The 22366-nt window shown below is 34.7% G+C and overlaps 1 protein-coding gene across 1 annotated transcript; it reads left to right on the forward strand.

The window, feature by feature from the left end:
• The first annotated feature begins 17067 nt into the window (after positions 1-17067).
• On the forward strand, positions 17068-18785 carry LOC132286497 (F-box protein At5g49610). The gene has a single exon (XM_059788881.1). The coding sequence runs from the start codon at positions 17411-17413 to the stop codon at positions 18503-18505; it is 1095 nt and encodes a 364-aa protein (XP_059644864.1). The 5' UTR covers positions 17068-17410; the 3' UTR covers positions 18506-18785.
• The last annotated feature ends 3581 nt before the right edge of the window (positions 18786-22366 follow it).

Consider the following 22366-nt stretch of genomic DNA (forward strand, 5'->3'; position numbering starts at 1 on the left):
ATTTATATTTTAGTGAGATAGTGTCAGTTTTTGCTTAAACCGGAAATGGGCATTTTGTAGGATTCTTGGCCAAAATTCTTAGAACCTCTGGAATGTTGTTAAATGGTTAGATTAGGTTGAATGGACCTCATTTAACTTGTTTAGAGTCAAATTTTCCTTCTTATTTGTAAATTAACCATTTTGCCCTTGATTGGCGAATTTGTCCCCTTTTGACTCTCATTTTCTCTTTCCTTCTCTTTAAGATCCGTGACTCCATGAAAGGTCACATTGGTGTTTTAGGGATAATTTATATCTCTAGAGACCTTGGTTTATCTTTTGCTTCTGCATTTCGAATCCGTTACCTGGTCAACTTTCGGGTCATCACTAACGCACCAGGTTGTAAAACTTGGGCCGTCACAGCCAAGGGCGAAACGGTAATTTGAAATCATTTGTTAATTTTGGTTTTCAAATTTTCCATTTTTTTTAGCCATTTTAGGCCGTCGGGGGGTCGTATTTTGCATTAGTCCTTTTTGAGAGCCGCAGACCATTCCCGTGCGCTCAAAATCACTTATTACGCTTGCGTGCATATTCATTTAAGCCTTGAAATGCATTTAGGGTCAAATGCATACTTGGTGCAAAGTTGCTTTATTAGTTTTTTGTCAAAACTGATCTAAGGGCATTCTGGACATTTCACAGCGCGTTTAAAATTTTTCTTTCACCATGGTTGTGTAGAAAACGTGATTTTAAAGGAGGTTTCTTTTTTGTGTTTTTCCGAAAACGTCGGTTAGTGCCTCAAAATGGCACACCATTTCAGCATTTTTCTGCTCGGCACTATTTACTGCTGTCACAACACTATTCACTGCCCAGATTTGAAGCCCGAAAAGTTTAATTTTATGAAACTTTGAAATTTCATATCTTCTTCGTCCGGACTCCAAATCAGGTGATTTTTTATTCTAAGTTGATTAATCTTTCCTTGTCTATCCAATGGTATGCACGGTTGCATCCAGTTCTATATGAAAAGACCATTTTTATCCTTGTCAAGTACCCTTGCCGCACTGATTTGAAACCCAAAAGTCTAATTTTATAAAGTTTTGGAGTTTCATATCTTCTTCATCCGGATTTCGAATAAAGTGATTCTTGAGTCTAGATTTATTTCTTTTTCCTTGTGCATCAATGGCATGCTCAGTTGCATCAAGTTTTCACTAAAAAGACCATTTTACCCCTTATCAAGTACCTTTGCCACATTGATTTGAAACCCAAAAGTCTAATTTTATGAAACTTTGGAGTTTCATATCTTTTTCATCCGGACTCCGAATCAAGTGATTCTTGAGTCTAGATTCATTAATTTTTTCTTGTCTATCTAATGGTATGCTCAGTTGCATTTAGTATTATCTAAAAAGATCATTTTATCCTTTGTCAAGTACCCTTGCTGCATTGATTTAAAACTCAAAAGTCTAATTTTATGAAACTTTGGAGTTTCATATCTTCTTCATCCGAACTCCGAATCAAGTGATTCTTGATTCTAGATTTATTAATTTTTCCTTGTCTATCTAATGGTATGCTCAGTTGCATCCATTTTTGTTGAAAATGACCATTTTACCCCTGGTCAAATACCCTTCCCATTTTATAATCTTAACTTCCGCATTTGATTCTTTTGGGTTCCGTGACTTCATGGAAGGTCACGTTGTGTTCTTAGGGATGTTGTATATCCTTAAAGACCTTGTTTCTGTTTTTACTTCTGCATTTCGGATCCGTTTTGGGTCATCTTACGGGTCATCACAGGATGCACTAGCTTGAAAAACCAGGGTCATCACATACCACCTCTCTTTCTCTCTCTACAACTCCCCTATCGCCTCCATCTCTATTATCTTTTCCCAACTCTGAACTTGCCCCCCCTCTCTCTCTTCAACTACTAACTAGAAAATCTACAAGAATCAGATGTTCAAAACCCATATATTTCAGTTTATCTATCTATCTACAAGAATCAAAAGTTCAAAACCTGTTACGTAATCAAGACCCATATCTGATATGCCAGATTGTTCAAAAAATCAAAACCCATATCTCCATTGCCCGCTGTTCTTAATTGTTTTTTTTTTTTTTTTTTTTTTCATTTGTTGAATACATGACTCATCTATATGATTTTGCTGTTAAAGTTAGGCAGAGGAGTTCAATATTTGAAGAGGATGCCTACTAACAGGATAGGGATTTCAATTTTTGAAGAGGATGCCTACTAGGAAAGGGTTTCGAAGAAGTGGATTTTGGAGGAGAGTCGAAGACCAACATTGATTGCAGTCGTCATGGACTTGGATCCAGAGGACGTATTCAAAGACGACGATGATGACCTAGAAAATCAATTCCATCAGGTCTCTTTTTCTTAGTACATATCCTTTTTTCTGCACATTTATTTATTTATTTGGTTAATTTATGTTTATTCCCTTTCTCCGAGTTGTGCAAATATTCCATTTGATTTTTATTTTTATTTTTATTTTTATCCTATTCCGAATTAATAAATGAGTGTTGAATATATATAAGCGAGAGAGTCTAGCAAAGAGCTGGTGGTGTTCCTGGTGGATGCTTCACCTAAAATGTTCAGCACTACTTGTCTCGGGGTTTGTACTTTAATTCTTCATTCTTCCTTTTTCTTTTAGTTCTCTCTATGTTATATATATGTGTGGAATTGTTTGAGTTTTAATGGCTGAGTGGCTATTTATTAACAAAAAATTACAAGATTGAGATTGTTGTTTGAGTAGTGCAATGCATATTAGTGCTTCAGTTATAAATTCTTCATTATTGTAGAGTGAGAACTTGATTATGTTTTTGAACAATCTTTTCTTACTCTGAGTTTTTCTTTTAAGTGTATATTGTTGCTAAGTGAGTGCAATTTATTGAAAAACCAATGTTGCCCTTGAATTACTTTTAACTTCTCATTACATTTTTTTGAGAATGTAATTATTAGCTTTTTGGAAATAAATTGATAAAAAGAATCACTTACAGAAAATATCTGTTGCATACATGCTGTAGATTACCTTTCTTTTTATTGTATTAATTTAATATTTATTATTATTATTGACTTTGGAGATTTACCATCACAACCCACCATTAGGTCATGCCAACATTGGGACAACTTGGATCATATGTTATTCCAACCCTAGTCCTGATAGTTTGGATTTGTTAATATATTTTTTTTCTTCATTTTTGGGGCTTTGATTGCAGTCGTCGACTGTTGTTGAAATTCGTAGACCAACATTGTATGTCAGAGAATGAAAAGATGAACAAGTTTAACACTCATGAAGAAACTGAAGAACAAACTGTGTCAGCTTTTGACTTCTTGTATCTTCCAATGGATTTCTAGTATGTTATTCCTTGCTCTAGCAGTTCAGCCATGAAGTTGGGAGTAGGCTATCTTTATATGCTCTATTAGATCTACAGGGTAATTCAATTTCTATCTTAATTGCTTGTGATTTCTTGGTTTGGTTTGGGTGTGTTCCATTTTGATTGTGCTTGATTTACTTTTCAAATTCTATTTTTTATTTAATTTCTTGATGATAGAGTAAACTGTTTTCAATTTAAAGGGGTTTCGTTTCACTTGCTTTTCACTATAATTGTTCGTGTAGCTATTTGTGTTTTTTTTTTTTTTTTTAAATCCTACCTTTCTTATTTCAAATGATGTCATAGTTTTGATGTAGCGTATGAAGTGTTTATGTTGGTTTCATTGTAGACCCGGATTCTGAAGATTGAGCACTTAGCCTGGCCTATTGCGTGACCTCCTGCACAATAGGATTTAAGAAAAAGAAACAACATTAATCAATTTGGTCTTTAATTTTATCTTATAGTGTCACATTTATTTAAAATGTAATGGAGTTAATTAGTACTAATATTTGAAATAAAACTTAAATTACCTAATAGAGCCACCATTTCCTTGTCAGATAAACCTTTTCTCGAGAAGGCAGAAGTGAGACCATTGAGATCCAAATTTGGTGCAGGGATGTTGGTGTTTGAAGCACTCGCACTTGCCGTGGTTGAGTCCCTTCTGCCCAGCAACACATTCCAACTAGGTCCACTCAGCTAAAAATAATAAAAAATATATATATACATATATAAATGAGTTTTTACAGATTAATACTATATAACCAAAAATAATACTATCAGGTAAGGTAACATAACTAACCTGTATGCATGAAAGTGTTATAACTCTCATTGTTTTTCCTTTTTCTTTGGGAGTTGAATATGAATTTTGCCATCCTTGCTTGCAAATTCAGTTTTATCGACTCTTTATTCTTGGGTAAGATATTTGATTATGGATATTCAGCATGAAAGAGAGAAGCTTTAAGCTTACGAGGCTGGATGAACATTCTAGGTGTAGTTGGTTGTCTTTTTCTCCTTCAATCTACTAACATCCAAAAGTGTGACTGGCAGAGAATATTTGCCATGGAAGTTAGCAAAATGATTTGGTAAGGCTTGAGAGCGTAGCTTCCTTTTAAGATAAGAGGTTTGTTGACCTTGAATCTAAGGCTTTTGATGATCATAATTTATTAATGATGTTCTTTGTGTACTAATATCTACCTTGAGCAAATTACAGGTTAAAAGCACTCATCAACACAAGTCAGTACACATTAAAGCTCAAAGGAGAAAGCATTGTCAAGACATGACAAAGAGGACTCAAGATTCAAAGAAGTTATCTAGATGTCATCAATGAGGTAGCTAGGATGGTGAGCTGCTTAGGAATCTTTATTAAAGTTTGTATGAACACTTTAAAGCTCACATTTCTCAAATCATGCATAATCAACTCATTCATAATCCCTAAGGACCAAAGGACCAAAGGACTAAGTTTAACACATCATCATAACAAGTTTCCTGAAACATAAACCAATTCGGTCGACCGAATTGGAAGGGCACATTAAATTAGTCGATTGATATAAATAGAGACCTTAGATCAAAACCCCTAAGCTATTTCGGTCTACCGAACCTCAGGACCTTGTTAAATCGGTCGACCGAACCTAGCATATTGAAAGTCTCACTTAAGTTTCAGGCGACCAAATCTAGAAAGGGAAATGAATCTGCAAAGCCGATTCTCATAGAAGGTTTTAGAGTTTTTGAGGAAGGAGTTTCGGTTGATCGAAACAGATGAAAGTTTTCATCGGTCTACCGAAACATGGTTAGTAATCAACCTCGAACCAAATCGGTCGACCGAACCAAAGAGGACTCTTTCATCGATCTACAGAACCAAGGCCGATGGCCATCCTTTAACTAAATCGGTGGACCGATCCTCAAGAGCAATTTATTTCGGTCTACCGAACCTGCGAGAATTTAAATTTAAAACGGCCATTATTCCTCGAAGTGTGTGTCCAACAGCTAGAATTCATATCAGATAGTTCTGAAAGTCTATATAACTGGTAGCCCTCATGAATGATAACGAGTCCATTAGTGCAATGTTTGTGAGATTTACTGACATTATAAATGGCTTGAAACATCTTGGTAGAACTATGATTAACTCTGATCTTACAAGGAAAATTCTAAGAAGCTTACCCAAAAAATGGGATGCAAAAGCAACGGCAATTAAGGAAGCTCACAATCTCAACACACTTGAGTTAAATGAACTCCTTGGCTCTCTTCTCACATGGGAGATCACTCTAAAAGATAGAGAAGGAGATCATTATCGGAAGAAAGAAATTGCTCTCAAAGTCTCTCAAATAGAAAAGGAAGTTGCTAGCAACGAAAGTGAAGATGATGACTTGGCTTTTATCACTTAATCCTTCAAAAGATTTCTTCATAGGAATAAATTCAACAAGGGAAGGTTCAAAAAGGGTGAATCATCTAATGAACAAAGCAAACGAGACACCTCTACCTGTTTTCATTGTGGAAAGCCGGGACACTTCAAAGCTGATTGTTATGTTTACAAAGAAGAAAAAAAAAAGAGAAGAGCAATGCAAACCACTTGGGAAGATGACGACTCAAATGGCTCCGAAAGCGATAATGAAAAGGCAATCCTCTGTCTCATGGCAAATAGGGATGAGGTAAACTCTAATTATGACTCTTCCTCTGAATGTGAAATGTTCTATGATGATTTAGTTGATGCATATAATGGATTACTTGATGGTTTTAAAGAATTGCATAATGAACTAGGAAAAATGGTCAAAAAATGTGCCTCTCAAAGAAGAGAAAAACTTATCATTGAAAGCAAATTTCAAACTTTTCTAAATGAAAATGAGGGCTTGAAAAAGGAATGTACTTTGCTTAAAGAAACAGGATCACCTGAACTCATCTTTGAAAATGCTTCCTTGAAGTTAATCGTTGAAGACCAAATTGATGGTCTAGCAAAGTTTACTCAAGGTACCAAAAATCTAGAACTTATGCTAGGTGCTCAAAGAAGTGTTTTTTTTTATAAAAATGGATTAGGATATGACCCTTTTGACAAGAAAGCATGTTTATTGAAAAAGAGAGAGCCTTTGGCTAACTACTTTGTTAAAAGTAAGAACAAAAATTCTAGATGCAATTATTGTAAAAGGATGGGTCATCTTATTCAAGAATGCTCAAAGAGAAAGCCTAAGTTCATAAAGAAGTGGGTTCTTAAAGGAATATATGTGCTCTTAGCTAACTCCCATGGACCCAACAAAATTTGGGTACCAAGTGAAAATACTTGAAATCTCTTTTGTAGGATGGTTTCAAAATCTCCACATCTTCCAAGGACAAATGGTTTCTAGATAGCGGATGTTCAAGACAATGACGGGTGACCGCACAAAATTCTCCTCTCTAGAAGCATACAAAGGAAGAAGCGTAACATTTGGAGACAACTCTAAAGGCAAGGTAATTGGCATTGGGATCATAAATATTTCTCCTTTTATATCAATTGAACATGTCTTACTTGTAGAAGGTTTAAAGCATAATCTATTTAGTGTTAGTCAACTTTGTGATAATGGATTTGATGTAATTTTTAAATCGGATAAATGCATTGTTAAAAGAAATGAATCTCAAATATTTTGTGCTCCTAGACATAGTAATGTATACACCTTGCTCTTAGGTGAACTTCAAGAACAAGATGTTAAGTGTTTCATGTCATCCAATGAACATAGTTGGTTGTGGCATAGGAGGTTAGGTCATGCTAGCATGGGTTTAATCTCAAGATTGTCTAAAAATGAACTTGTCAAAGGTCACCCCAAGATAAATTTTTCAAAAGACAAACCGTGTAGTGCTTGCCAAATTGGTAAACAAATTAAGTCCTCCTTTAAAAGGAAAAAGGATATAACCACTTCAAAACCACTTGAATTGATTCACATGGATCTTTTTGGACCGGAGAAAATTGCTAGTCTTGGTGGTAAACTCTATGCCTTTGTAATCATAGATGACTACTCTAGATTCACTTGGGTATTCTTCCTTGCACGCAAATGAGGCTCATTCAATTCTTTCAAAATTTTGCAAGAGAGTCGAAAACGAAAAAGAATGTAAAATTAAAACCATTAGAAGTGATAGGGGTAGAGAGTTTAACAATCAAGACGTTGAAAGATTTTGCGACGAAAATGGCTACAATCACAATCTTTCGGCACCTAGGACCCCCCAACAAAACGGTGTTTTTGAAAGGAAAAATAGATCTCTTCAAGAAATGGCTAGAACCATGCTAAATGAGCACAATTCATCTAGATCTCTATGGGCCGAAGCCGTAAATACTTCATGCTATGTTATAAATAGAGTTATTATTAGAAAGATTCTCAATAAAACACCCTATGAATTATGGAACAAAAGAAAACCTAATATAGGCTATTTCAAAGTTTTTAGGTGTAAATGCTTTGTCCTTAATGACAAGGATAATCTAGGAAAGTTTGATGCTAAATCCGATGAAGGCATTTTTCTTGGATATTCCTCTAGAAGTAAAGCATATAGAGTTTATAACAAGAGGACCTTAGTTGTGGTTGAATCCATATATGTTGTGTTTAATGAATCCCCAACCTCTCCCACAAAAAGTGTGATGGACAATGATGAAGAAGTTGAACTTGAAAAGGGTATCAATGAACTTAATACAAATAGGTCCCCTATAGAGCTTGAGAAGAGTATCAATGATCTCAACATAAATGAGTCTCCTTTTGATATCTATCAAAGTTCCAATTCAAGTGATGATACCTCTCAAAATAAAACTACTCCAAATGAATGGAAGTTAGTTCATAATCATCCCATTGACCAAGTTATTGGTGATCCATCCAAAGGTGTTAGTACACGGTCACAATTAAGAAATATATGCAATTTTATGGCATTTGTTTCTCAATTCGAACCTAAAAATATACATGAGACTGAAAATGATGAATCTTGGCTCTTGGCAATGCAAGAAGAACTCATTCAATTCAAAAGGAATAAGGTTTGACATCTTGTCCCTAGACCTCAAAATAAAACAATTATTGGCACAAAATGGGTTTTTAGAAACAAAAAGGATGAGTCGGGAACTATTGTTAGGAACAAGGCTAGACTTGTTGGAAAAGGATAAAACCAAGAAGAAGGTATAGATTATGAAGAGACTTTTGCTCCCGTTGCTAGACTTGAGGCTATAAGAATGTTACTTGCATTTGCATCTCACAAAAATTTCAAATTATTTCAAATGGATGTAAAAAGCGCCTTCTTAAATGGTTTTATAGATAAAGAAGTATTTATAGAACAACCACCGGGCTTTGAAAGTTATGACAATCCAAACCATGTTTTTAAATTGACCAAAGCTTTATATGGTTTGAAACAAGCTCCTAGAGCTTGGTACGAAAGACTTAGTGGGTTTCTACTTTCAAATGGTTTTAGTAGAGGAAAAATTGATAATACACTGTTTACCAAAACCATTGATGGTAATTTGTTGATCATTCAAATTTACGTTGATGACATTATTTTTGGATCAACAAATGACTCTCTAAGTAAAGAGTTTACTACCTCCATGCTGAACGAGTTTGAAATGAGCATGATGGGCAAACTCAACTTCTTCTTAGGCTTGCAAATCAAACAAACTCTTGATGGAATTTTTATTTCCCAGTCAAAGTATGCAAAAGATTTGCTAAAGAAATTTGGCTCGGATGACGCCAAACATGCTAAAACTCCCATGAGTCCTTCCTTAATGCTTGATAAGGATAAGAAGGGCAATGATGTTGATATTAAGAAATATAGGGGGATGATTGGAAGTCTTCTATATTTAAATGCTAGTAGGCCGGACATTATGTTTAGTGTATGTTTATGTGCTTGGTTTCAATCGTGTCCTAAAGAATCTCACTTAAATGCTGTCAAGCGAATTTTTAAGTATTTAAATGGCACTATCAACTTAGGATTATGGTACCCTAGGCACACATCATTTGAACTTGTAGGATTCACGAATGCTGATTTTACCGGGTGTAAAGTTGATAGAAAAGTACAAGCAGCGCATGTCACTTTATCTTGTATCTTAGTCTTGCAAGAAACAAAACTCAGTAGCACTGTCCACTACTGAAGCTGAATATGTTGCTGCTGAAAGTTGTTATGCACAAATCTTGTACATCAAACAACAACTTGAAGACTTTGGTTTATTCTTTGACAAAATCCCTATTAAATGTGACAATACTAGCGCCATTTGCATATCAAAGAACCCTATTCAGCATTCCAAAACAATGCATATTGAAATTAGATATCACTTCTTAAGGGATCATGTTTCTAAAGGTGATATTGAATTAATGTTTATCAACACCGAGAATCAATTGGCTGACATTCTCACGAAGCCACTTCAAGAAGATAGGTTTTGTACACTTTGTCGAGAAATCGGAATGGCTATAGAAAGAGAGATTCATAACCACCAATGTACCCCTCAAGAAAAATAAAAGATGTGGTTCTATTCCCAGTTCGGCAGACCGAATCTATGTTTCGGTCAACCGATTCAAATTTCGGTAAACCGAAACTAAAGCCTCATCTATTTCGGTCGACCGAAATAAGGAAATCATTTTCTCTTCAAAAAGACATTTCGGTCGACCGATGTAGACATTCGGTTAATCGATTATCCAGGGCCCCAGGTACGAACAGGATCAAATCAGATTTAAATGACCCGCGAACCATTCTTTTCTCACAAAACACTTATCTCTCTCTCTCTCTCACCATCTAAAGGCGATCGCGAACCCTAATATCACTTATCTTCTCCTCGTATTCAAGGTAAGTCTTACATCTCCCTTCTCGAGTAAATCTCTTTGACGTCAGTTCTTTTAAGTTCTTTGAGTTCCTTAATCTTTGTTGCATCATACTAAGTTTAATCTGTTGCACTCATTATCATCTTGCCATCTATCTCACCAAATCTCCAATCTCAAAAATGAACTCATGGCTTCTCGAAAGAATCCCTCTAGAATTGATAGGCAACTAGAAAAACGCACCAAGATTTCCCATGAATTAGATGCCAGAGGGTCTAACCCCTCAAACCCTGAGCAATCGGATCCCTATCCCGCTCCCAATATGCGTCTCTTCCATGAACCTGAGTTCAAGGAAGTCTATGAAACAAGATTTCTCCATAAGGTAGTTGAAAAAGGAAAATTTTTCGATGATCATGAAAATGATGAATTGATTCAACATACCTTCTCACTGTTTGATGCTATAGGCTTAGGTGATTTTGTATCATTCAAAGTCCCCTTCTATCCAAAACTTATTAGACTATTTTACACCCATCTCGAGAAAGAACTAGGGAACATCGCTTATAATTCCTTTATGGTAGGCTCTCACATTCACTTTACCAAGTCCAGTTTGCGACGCATTCTCAAACTTCCTCATGGTGATATCACCTACTTTACATCTTATAATTGGTATAATGGAGACGAGTTTAATCCTCTCCAAGCAGTCCAACAAATGAGTAAATTCCCTACTAAAAACACTGACAAGATTTTTGCAAGTCAGTTAACCGTCCAAGCCCGTCTCATCTATCATGTCATCATCCATACCATTCTTCTAAAATCCGGCGGACATTCGGATGTGTCGTATATGGAAGCCTTTCTTATATGGTGTTTCCTAAACGGAAAACGGTTTGATCTCTCCTTCATCATCTTTCACCATATGCAAGATTGCATTAAAAAGGAGAAAACACACCTCTTCTATGCCATGCCTCTTACTATCATCTTCAGAGCATACAAGGTTCACATAGAAGGAGAGGACAAAAAGCAACTTACAAATCGCTATAGATTTGACAGAGACCTGCTAATTCAGATGGGCCTAAAAAAATTCGAAGCCAACGTCTGGTACGACCATAAGTTTGGGGTTCCTCAAAATGAAGACCAAGACATAGTCATGGATGAGCAAAAAGTGGAAGTTGCTGAAGAGGGTGGTAATGGAGATAGAGAAGAGGAAGTAGAGGCTGAAGAAGAAGTAAAGGCAGAAGGAGAAGAAGATGAAGAACAACATGAAGCCCCTACTATCCATCCCTCAGAAGAGTAATCTCTACGTGCGCTGCTCTTAGAAAGCATTGCTCTCTCTAAAGAGCAAATCGCCCTTGGCAAGGAAAATAGGGACCACATTCTTGAAATGCGCGAATGACTAGTCGCCAATGAAGTCTATCTTGTGAAGCGCGATCTTGCCGACCTCCAAGTCACGGGACTTCCTCACTTCTGATACTCTCACACCTCTCCCCTATTTTTTTTTATGTATGACAAAGGGGGAGAAATGTTGATGTATTGTTAATGTAGTTGATGTAGGCTGATTGGTTTGACTAATGTTGATGTAGGTCGATGTAGGTCTAAGTTGGTTGTTGGTTGATATAGGTTGATGAAAATGTGTAGGTTGTTAACTGGTAAAGTTGTGGTCAAAATGTAGTTCAAATATGAAGTTGAATGTACTTTGAAACTCTTGAAATGGAAATATATTTTTGGTTACACTGTCTTAATTTTTTATACAGATTTGCCTTAAAAATATCTTGCTAACAATGTTTAGATGAATGCACATAGAAAGGGGAACTTTGTATATCTCTTATGTTTTTCCTCGCTTTTAAAAACTGTGCACATTGATAGGGGGAGAAATGCACACATTTTGCTTTATATATTTATTCTCATTTGACAAACACATCAATGAATTGACATCATCAAAAAGGGGGAGATTGTTGACCTTGAATCTAAGGCTTTTAATGATCATAATTCATTAATGATATTCTTTGTGTACTAATATCTACCTTAAGCAAATTACAGATTAAAAGCACTCATCAACACAAGTCAGTACACATTAAAGCTCAAAGGAGAAAACATTGTCAAGACATGACACAGAGGACTCAAGATTCAAAGAAGTTATCTAGATGTCATCAATGGGGTAGCTAGGATGGTGAGCTGCTTAGGAATCTTTGTTAAAGTTTGTATGAACACTTTGAAGCTCACATTTCTCAAATCATGCATAATCAACTCATTCATAATCCCTAAGGACCAAGTTTAACACATCATCATAATAAGTTTCCTGAAACATAAACCATTTCAGTCAACCGAATTGGAAGGGCACATTAAATCAGTCGACTGATATAAATAGAGACCTTGGATCAAAACCCCTAAGCTATTTCGGTCTACCGAACCTTATGACCTTGTTAAATCGGTCGACTGAACCTAGCATATTGAAAGTCTCACTTAAGTTTCAAGCGACCGAATCTAGAAAGGGAAATGAATCAGCAGAGCTGATTCTCATATAAGGTTTTAGAGCTTTTAAGGAAGGAGTTTCGGTCGACCAAAACAGATGGAAGTTTTCATCGGTCTACCGAAACATGGTTAGTAATCTACCTCGAACCAAATCGGTCGACCAAACCAAAGAGGACTCTTTCATCAGGCTATCGAACTAAGGCTGATGGCCATCCTTTGACTAAATCGGTTGACCGATCCTTAAGAGCAATTTATTTCAGTTTACCAAACCTATGAGAATTCAAATTTCAAAAGGCCATTATTCCTCGAAATGTGTGTCCAACAGCTAGAATTCATATTAGACAATTCTGAAAGTCTATATAATGACTGGTAACCCTCATAAAAGCTTGTTGCATTAATTGAGAAAGATTTTCTAGCAATCAAAAAGCCTTTCATCATCATATACACACATCTCATATCATAAAAGAGAGTTGAGCTTCAATTTATTCATACACACTCTAGAGTGAGCTATATCTTGTACTTTAGATCTAAGAGAGATCATATTGTACTTCTTCAATCTTGTTCAAAACTTGTAAGGGCTGGTGTGGCCCAAGAAAGACTAAGAGAAGGTGTTTCTCTTAGCACATAGAAGCAAGGAATAGCTTCTTGTAAAAGGTTTTCTCTCCACCCACAAGGAGAAGCCATAGTGAATTGGGAAGTCTCAAGAAGGATCTTAAGCCGAGGAGTAGGAGTTTCCGAACCTCGCTAAAAATCGCTGAGTATATGTTTGCAATTTCTATATCTTACATTTATTGCTTCATATCTTGTTTGATAAATAGTGTTTTTTGAAGTCTAAAATTCAGTTTGCCTTCTTCAATATTTATCAAGGAAGTTAAGTCTTGTTATAGTTAGTGAGTTAAAATTCAAAATTGACCTTAGTTTGCTTAGACTCTATTCACCCCCCCTATAGAGTCTATACTTGGGCAACAAGGTTAGTAGATGTTCTGAAATTTTATATACTACTAAAAGCTTTTGTATCTTTGTTGAGTTCATCTATCACTTGCTTAGATGCTTCAATGGTATGGGTGTGACTATTATCAAAGCCCTGCTTTATCTGATATAGTGATATAATTTTTATGTGTTTTTTTTTAAATTCTTTTTTTTTCACTGACTGTCTTTTTCTTTTTCAAGAAGTAGAATTTTACTTTGTAAAATAGAAAAGCTAAAACTATTAGGTGTAACAGGCTGATTCTTAAATGACAATCTAGTTGCTCCTACTTGTATTGATTGATTGATTGGCATTCAAACCGAAGAGCTTCTCCAAAAATGGAATTCCTAGATTGTGTGGTTGTCTTAAGTTTAAGTTGTGGTTATGCATTGGTAATTTGTGATGGGTTCTCTTAGATTTCAACTTTGTGAAATGAGTTTATGATGGGGGTTCTCTTAGATTTCAACTTTGTGAACACCTTTTTTTTTTTCTTTTTTTTATTTTTTTTTTTTTATTTGCTTATGAATGCCATTTCAAAAATAAAACCAGGGTTCAGGTGTTTGAATTTGTGAGGAAGGAAGTATGGTACAATTCAAATCTATCTGTGTTCAGTGACATGATCTTGCTACTGGGAAAGAATAAATTAATGTAGTTTGCATGGAGAATTTTACATAAGTTTGTCAATGAATTTGTTAGAAGCTTATGCACTAAGATAGAATCATGACTTATGAGTTGATCAGTAAATTACGGCTTTTTACAACCTGCTAACCTACCATTTTGCATTTGTCGGTGAGGACAGTCTCAAGGGAGCAAGTAAGAGCACCAAGGAAAGTTGTTTGAAGATGGGGTCATGGTTGTGCTTTCTGAATTTCCTTAGCCGATGTGAAAACTTTTAATACATTTTAATGGGTTCTTTTGAGGAAACTTGTGGTTGCGTTCATTACTTTTATGAAAAATTATTTTCATTGTGTATACTTCTTTTGTAAAAACTTGTTGTTCAGTATTAGTAGACATGCAATTTGGATGGTATTTTCATACTGGCAGGTTAACTTGTAGTTGCCTAAATGGTAATTATTTTTATATATAACCATGTTTTATAAATGGGTTTCTTTAGTATAAAAAAAAATAAAAAAATAAAAAAGAAGAAGAAGAACTGGTAATCACCGGCGCTCTTTAAAAGAACACTGGTATTAACCCTTGTACTAGAGCTTTTGAACAAGCGCTGGTAAAGGCCTACGGACACTGGAATCACCAGCGTTTTTTCAAAAGCGCAGGTAAAACGCTGGTAATTGAATTATTAGCTTTTTTTAGACTTTCACCAGCGTTTTTGAGCACTGGTGAAAGCCATAACTGTTGTAGTGACAGTAGTGTCACATCACCTGCCATGTCAGACACAGTCAGCAACGATGCCAGCAGTAGTGCCACATCAACTGTTAATCGTGTCTCCATCTTCATCATGGGCAAAAACCCAACTTCACAAAATCACTTCCGCCATGCCACTTTCAAGATCTCATTTCTAAACTTAAGATGGTTTCATTCATTCCACCTTGATTTTGGAGGGGGCTGTTAGAATATATTGTAGAACATATTATTAATATATTGTATAATATATTCTAACCTTATATATGATTACCATATATATTGTTATCATATACATATATGGTTTACTTGTTCATCACACATATCCCCTATTATATAAACCCTTCTTGTATACATCAATACAATACAGAGTTCTCTCTTTTATATTTAGCAGAAGAAATCTAGTGTTATTTTTCACTTCTATGATTATACAGAGTCGATTTAATTCCTAATTGAAGTATATATAACTGTAAGCAGATAGGAGAGGAGAATTCATACAATTTATATTTTTCATCAGCTAGGAGAAGACCTCACAGAACAAATATGTACACTATAAACTATCCTAACATATGACCGTGAAGCACCTTCTGGAGGAGCGTCTTCGGCATTTTTTTTTAATAAATAACAAGTGATAACATCATCCATCTATTATATAACACATAAGAAAACTAAAGCTGCTAATTTGAGCATGCAAAGAAAAAATATGCTAACCAGTCCTTTAAATGTAATACAATTAGTTTGAATGCTCTTCAAAATCTTCCTTCGAAAATTCAACTAGTATCACATCTTGCCATCACCATCTATTCAACTTTATTTAGAAAAACCATTTCAAACATAAGGGTAAGTGCATAATTACATTATTATTTATTTTATTTTTTTCTTCGTGATTATGCTTTATCTAGTATCATGAGCTCACCTAAACATAATGTTATCATAGTTTCCATATCATTTTTCCATGCTGGACCACATTGGCATTACAAACATAAGGGTAAGTGCATAATTAAGATCATAACAAACATTGGGGTTTGTGTGTGTATTATATATATGGTCGTTGTTTTTGTTTTTGTTTTTATTTTTTATTTTTTAAACTCCAAACCCCCTGGACAGGGCCCTTTGAACCCAATCCCAAGTTACAAAGAGTGCTGCAACCGCCCCCAATATATATCGTGTTTAGTAAAACAAGAAATTGTGGGCAAAGGGGCAAAAGAGATGATCACTGTGAGAGGACTTCAAGAAAATCAAAGATAAAAATCACAACCTACTAATAGCTTGAGCGACAAAACTATGCTTCAATGATCAAATTTATAGAGAGAGAATCATATATTGTGGCCTGCTTGATATATCAGAAAATACAGAGAGCATGAGGGACTCAACAGAGAGATTCAGCGACCAAGCCAACTGGAGAGCATTAACGACCCACCATCCGTCAAAATTCTCAGGCGTACTTTTCTAGTCATATCATCTTGGGTCGGTGGGTGCATCACCGAAACACAGAGATTCCAGTTCCGGCAAGAAGCTTTTGACCATCACCAACCAAACCCAAAAGCTTATAACCATCAGTGCATCACCGACCAAACCGGCCAGGGAGACAAGGTTTTAGAGAACATTATCGAAACTGAAGGAGCTAAGAGAGGTGAGGTGGTTTGGTTTAAAGTAGCTAAGATTGTTGATAAAGTTGGTTGCTGACGTGTCGATTTATAAGAGACTTTTCATACTACAATTCTCTATGTCATTGGGAAAGATTTATAACACTTTGAGGGTATGAATGTGTTGTTAGATTTTTTTATTTTATTTTTTTTGGCTCTAGAATTTTTTTTTGGTAAGGAATTGGTTCCTTTTTCAATAGTTAGATTTTTTATTTATTATTTTATTTTATTAGTATTATTTTTTTGTATTAGAAATCTTAAATTTATGATAGTTAAATAAGGTAATTTAATGAGATGTTAATGATGTATGAATTATAAAGTAATTTAATGAGACTTTATTAGGTTGTACGATTAAAAAAACATAAAAATTGTTAAAAAATTGAAAGAAGGGTTTATACTTTTTATAATAGTATATACAATATAGATATAGATATACATTAAAATTTGTATTATACATGGAAAAAAATTAAAATTATATCATAATTCTGTAAATTTTAATTTCATATTACATATTTGGTTCGGAAATTGAATGTTTTCCTTTCTTTACTAAATAAAGATTTAATTTCACAATACATTAAAATTTACCTTTATTTGCTTAATAATGATTTAATCAGTACCGTTGATCACAAAATGATGTCAGCGAATCTCTAGAAATTTTCTTCCACATTTAATGGCCATTTCTTAGAGTCTAACTCTGCAAACCGAACCGTGTTTTCCATCTTCCTTGATCCCCCCAATCTCTCTCAAACACTCTCTCGATCTCTCGATTCAACTGCTGGAACTTAGTTTCATGGACTGTTCATCTACAAGATCTACTTGGGTGAGTTAATTTTCGAAACTCCTCTTGATTTTTCTTGCACTTTCTCGCTCTTTCTTGCAATTATATCATGAATTCCCCCAATTCAGAATCTGGGTTTCTCCCAGATGAAGTAGTTCTTCAAATTCTTGCAAGATTGCCCATTAAATCCCTCTTTAAACACAGAACAGCATGCAAACATTGGTATAAATTGTGTTCCGGTAAATATTTCATTCAACTCTATAAGGAAGTATCTGTTAAGAACCCAATTGTGTTGCTAGAGATCACTGAGCTCTCGGAAGCCAAATCAAGTTTGATTTTTGTTGATAGATTTAGGGGTGCCTCTGAATTTTCATTGGATTTTATCAATGATAGAGTGAAAGTTCGAGCCTCGTGTAATGGATTGTTGTGTTGCTCTAGTATACCTGATAAGGGTGTTTATTATGTATGTAATCCAATGACTAGGGAGTATAAATTGCTTCCCAAAAGTAGGGAAAGACCCGTTACTCGATTTCATCCAGATGATGAGGTCACTCTTGTTGGAATTGCTTGCAATTTATCAATGCAAAAGTTTAATGTTGTATTAGCTGGTTATCACCGATCGTTTGGCCATAGGCCGGGCAAGACTTTTTTGTCTTTGGTTTTTGATTCGGAGGCGAACAAATGGAGGAAGATTGTGTCATTGCTAGATGATCATTTCACCCATATGAATAAGAATCAAGTGGTATATGTTAACGGCTCACTGCATTGGTTGACAGAAAGTTGTTCTTATGTGCTTGTGCTCGATTTGAGTCTTGACATTTGGAGGAAGATTTCATTGCCCGATGAAGTCTGTTGTGGGAATGGGAATAGGTGTTATCTGTTGGAGTCAGAAGGGCATTTGTCCGTGATTCAGATTTCAGACGCTTGGATGTATATTTGGTTTTTGAAAGATTACATGATGGAAGATTGGCATATGGTTGATAGGGTGAGTCTTAGATGTATTAGAGGAATGGCACCGGGCATTTTCCCAATAAGTCAGACCAGTGAATATGTTCTTCTTGCAACCCATAAAGAGGTGCTGATGTATCATCGACATAGCAGAGTGTGGAAAGAAATGTATTCTGTGAAGAACAGCTCTACCTTACCGTTGTGGTTCTCAGCACACGCCTTCCAAAGCACAATCTTCTCTTGTAGGCAAGAGTAAGCTGTGGACTGAATTTGAACGACTGTTGTATATAAAGGTATTGTTGCAAAATTGCTACTCATTGTTCGACTCTTAATTGTCAATTGTCAAAGTTTTATGTGATTTGCATATGCAGTATGTAATTTCAGTACCATGCTAGTGGCTTTGAGGTGGACCTTTATCACTTCACATTGATCATTTTGTCAGGCCACTGTGCGATTGCTTTTATGTATTCATATCTCTGATGTGGACTGATTTTAAAAAGGTATTGTATATAGAATCATTGTTGCAAATTGCTACTCATTGCTCCCCGGTCAATTGTCAAAGTTTTTGTGATTTTGCATATATATTGTGTAATTCAGTAGCATGCTATTGGTCTTATCATTTTACAATAATCTTTTTACTGGGTTTCAGTCTTTGTTAAATCAATGCCATTAGTTACTTAACTTATTATAATTTGTACTAGTCCTGCAACTAATTGAAGATGGTTAAATAAGTCCATATTCTTTCCATGTTTAGAGCATACACAACTCATTTAGGTTCTGTTAAATGGCAGGCCATTTATATCACGGTCATTTATGTTTATGAACTCTTTATTTTTAATAATTCTATTATTGTTTCTTATAAACACATCTTCTATTTTTAAATTCATACAACATCAGTCATTTCTTGTTATCGGTGATCGACTTTTTAGAAGCATCATTTGGCTCAATATTTCTATTATTACTCAAAATCGACACTACTTTTTAAAACTTTCCACACATTGTACATATCTACAACCCTATGAAATTATCTACAATTTAGAATCTTCTCTACATTTTACAACTATCTACAAGTTCTCCACTATTGTAGAATCTTTAAACTCTCTCTCCACTTCTCATTTCTCTACGCAACTCTCGAAGACTCTAAAACTCCACTTTCCACATGCCCTATACCTCAGTGCTTGCATGTCGCTTGCGTGACGTAACCTCTATGCAAATAGGCGACACACTTGAAGATGCATATTGTTCTTGCTATATTGTTCATTCTTTGGGGTAAATGGTCGTGGCTTGCAGTTATGTATTCTCATACAGTATATATCTTAACTTTTTGGCAGTGCTCTGCTGATCCTTTTTTTTTTTTTTTTCTTCTTCTTTGTCTTGCCGTTACCTAAATTTTCTTGTTGAAAATAAATGCAGTTGTGACCCTTAAAACTCCTCTTCTTTCTGGTCTTTTTATTATTATTATTATTTTTATATCGCTCTTCAACATGTATGAATCAATGCATGAACCATCCCTTTCCCAAAAAGAAAAAAAGAAAGAGTGATTCATGTGCAACAACAATGGCGGAGAAACCAAAATTCTCAAAGCAATACCATACCTAGTCAAGAATGCAAGGTAAATGCACTTACCACGTTGCACAAGGAACAACTATTATACTCAATTCTAGAAGGAACTTTAGATTCAGGATTGTAGATTGTTTCCTAGAATGACTATGAACTTTTTGTGTAGTCTGGGCATAGGAGACATTGAGGGTTCAGACAATTTGGAGATATAAGAAGCCTTCATGTGAAGGAAGTGTTGTTTTCCCTCTTTTGTTTGGTTAAATAAGAAGAGGAGGGAAAGAAGAAAAGTGAAGTCAGTGTTGTTTTCCCTCTTTTGTCTGGTTAAATAAGAAGAGTGAAAGAAGAAAAGGTAAGTCACTTGAATCCTTGTCGAATAATATTGTTGTTTGAAGGGGAAAACATTTAGAAGAAGATTTTTCTTTAATCCTCATTCCTCTTCTTTTTCTTTACACATGTTTGGACATGTTGCAATATATAGCTTTCCTTCTTTTAAGAATTTGAAAACAAAATAAAATAAAGTGATACTGGGTTATGAATGGTCATGTGCACTGAATGTATAGAGTGTGAATGAAAAATTCAGAACATTGCACGGTTGAAATTAGTAGATTACAAAAAATTCCAAAATAGCAAAGAGGTTTATCAAGTTCGTAAATAGCTATGATATTTATATGGAGACTTTTACTGAGACTAAATAGGATGTGTGTATAAAGGGTGCGAGTTTCATTTGCAACCACCACCTCAAAGCTGCACAAGTGAAATAAGCCATACCAAAAAATTATTGTCGCGAGCAGCAAGGAGTAGAACACCTCCGTGGCACACTACTTAAACTTCAATTTGTAGAACCATGGCAGACACACTGAATTTAACATTTTGTTTGAATTATGACAGCACTATTGGAATTTTAATAGGTGAATAATTGGTTAATCATTTGATAACATACTATTCAAAGAAGAAAAAATAAACTGTGTTGAATAGTTTGTAAATAATAACATATTATTCAAAGAAGAAAAAATAAACTGTGTTGAATAGTTTGTAAATAATAACATACTATTATTCTCCCATCTCCGAATAAAATAATTTTGTTTGAATCCTAGTCCCTCCACTTTTCATCTCCCATCTCCTTTGTTCCACCCTTCCTACCAAATAAATTATAAAACCTTAATCTAACACGTGTATGGATGTGTTGCGTGCTGAGCACACCTTTACTTCGTCTTTCAAGCATTACAAAAAAATTGTCCTTGCCTTTTCATATTGAGACCGTGCCTAAACTATGCAGTTCAGCTACATGTTAAGTTGTGTATTTAACCTTAGTTTTTAGTTTTTACTTCTCATATGCAGCTGAACATCCCAGTTAACCGGCGAAGATAGTTTGATTTTCTATGGTTCTAAGAGTTTTGTCCATAACAGCCTAAGACTTCTCAAAATCAAAGCTTTGGTACCACATTATCAATTGTTTGAGGTTTAATGATGCTGTCTTCGGCTGATGGAATAGTGGATACAAGTTTTGTGAGACGAAAATACCAAGAAAGGAAAAGAAAATAATAATATTTTAACTTTTTAGGAGTTTGAATAGCCTGAAAAATAAAATAAAATAAATGGGAAATTAACTTCCCTTACATAGCCTTTAGGGATTTGGTAGAGTTGGTAAGGTCATGGCTTGTATTCCTTAAGGTCTCAGGTTCGAACTCGTCCATCCTCATTATTCTCCTGACTCATCTGCGGCGAGGATTCCCACATTAAAATAAAAAACCCTTCCCTTACACACAAGAAAGTTTTGTTCTCTTAGAAAGTTATGTGAACTTACAATTATACCCCTTTTTCTCTCTTTAATGTGTTTATGCATAATTTTTTATAATAATAGTATAATAATCTATAATCTCTCTCCAAATGTCCTACAAATAGATTCTTTTATTTTTTTTCAAAAAACAAAATGTTTATTCAATGCAAATTTATTTAGACTTTTTTTATCTTATTAAATGAAAGTAAGAACAATTTAGGTAAATTGTTACATTTTCTTGTAACTTTCATGCTATCCAAATTACAAAATGATACTTTCCCACAACTTTCTTCAAAACTTTTCATATCAACCAAATGCATACTAGAAAATTAATTATCTTTTCTTTCACTTAACTCATTTTCACTGTTATTATATAGGAGTGAGCAAAAAATTGGTTGAATCGATAAACCGAACCAAATCGGATGTTTGGTTCGATTTTTTTACGGTCAGTTTGGTTTGGTTACAGATTGAGATTCTATAAGATCAGACTAAACTGAACCGAATCGTTTTATAAATTATATATATATTTATATATTTTGTATTATATAGATAATAGAATAATAAGATTAGTTTTTTAACCAGTCAACTATATCATAATATATACTAAAAAGTTATATTATAATAAAAAATTATATTATATATGATATATATTATACGAATATGATAATTTGATAAAATGAGCATGAAATTGAAAGATAAAATGAGCATGAAATTGAAAATAATGTGAAATACAAGTTCACTAGTTTGTCGATGGTCTTGAAATGAGAGAATCTTAAAAAT

Source organism: Cornus florida, unplaced genomic scaffold, assembly GCF_030987335.1.
Source record: "Cornus florida cultivar Cherokee Brave unplaced genomic scaffold, ASM3098733v1 CherokeeBrave_3.0.0_Hap2_Chr01, whole genome shotgun sequence".
Lineage (NCBI taxonomy): Eukaryota > Viridiplantae > Streptophyta > Magnoliopsida > Cornales > Cornaceae > Cornus > Cornus florida.

Coding starts and splice junctions, on each gene's coding strand:
- LOC132286497 (XM_059788881.1), top strand. CDS start 17,411: ATGAATTCCCCCAATTCAGAATCTGGGTTTCTCCCAGATGAAGTAGTT.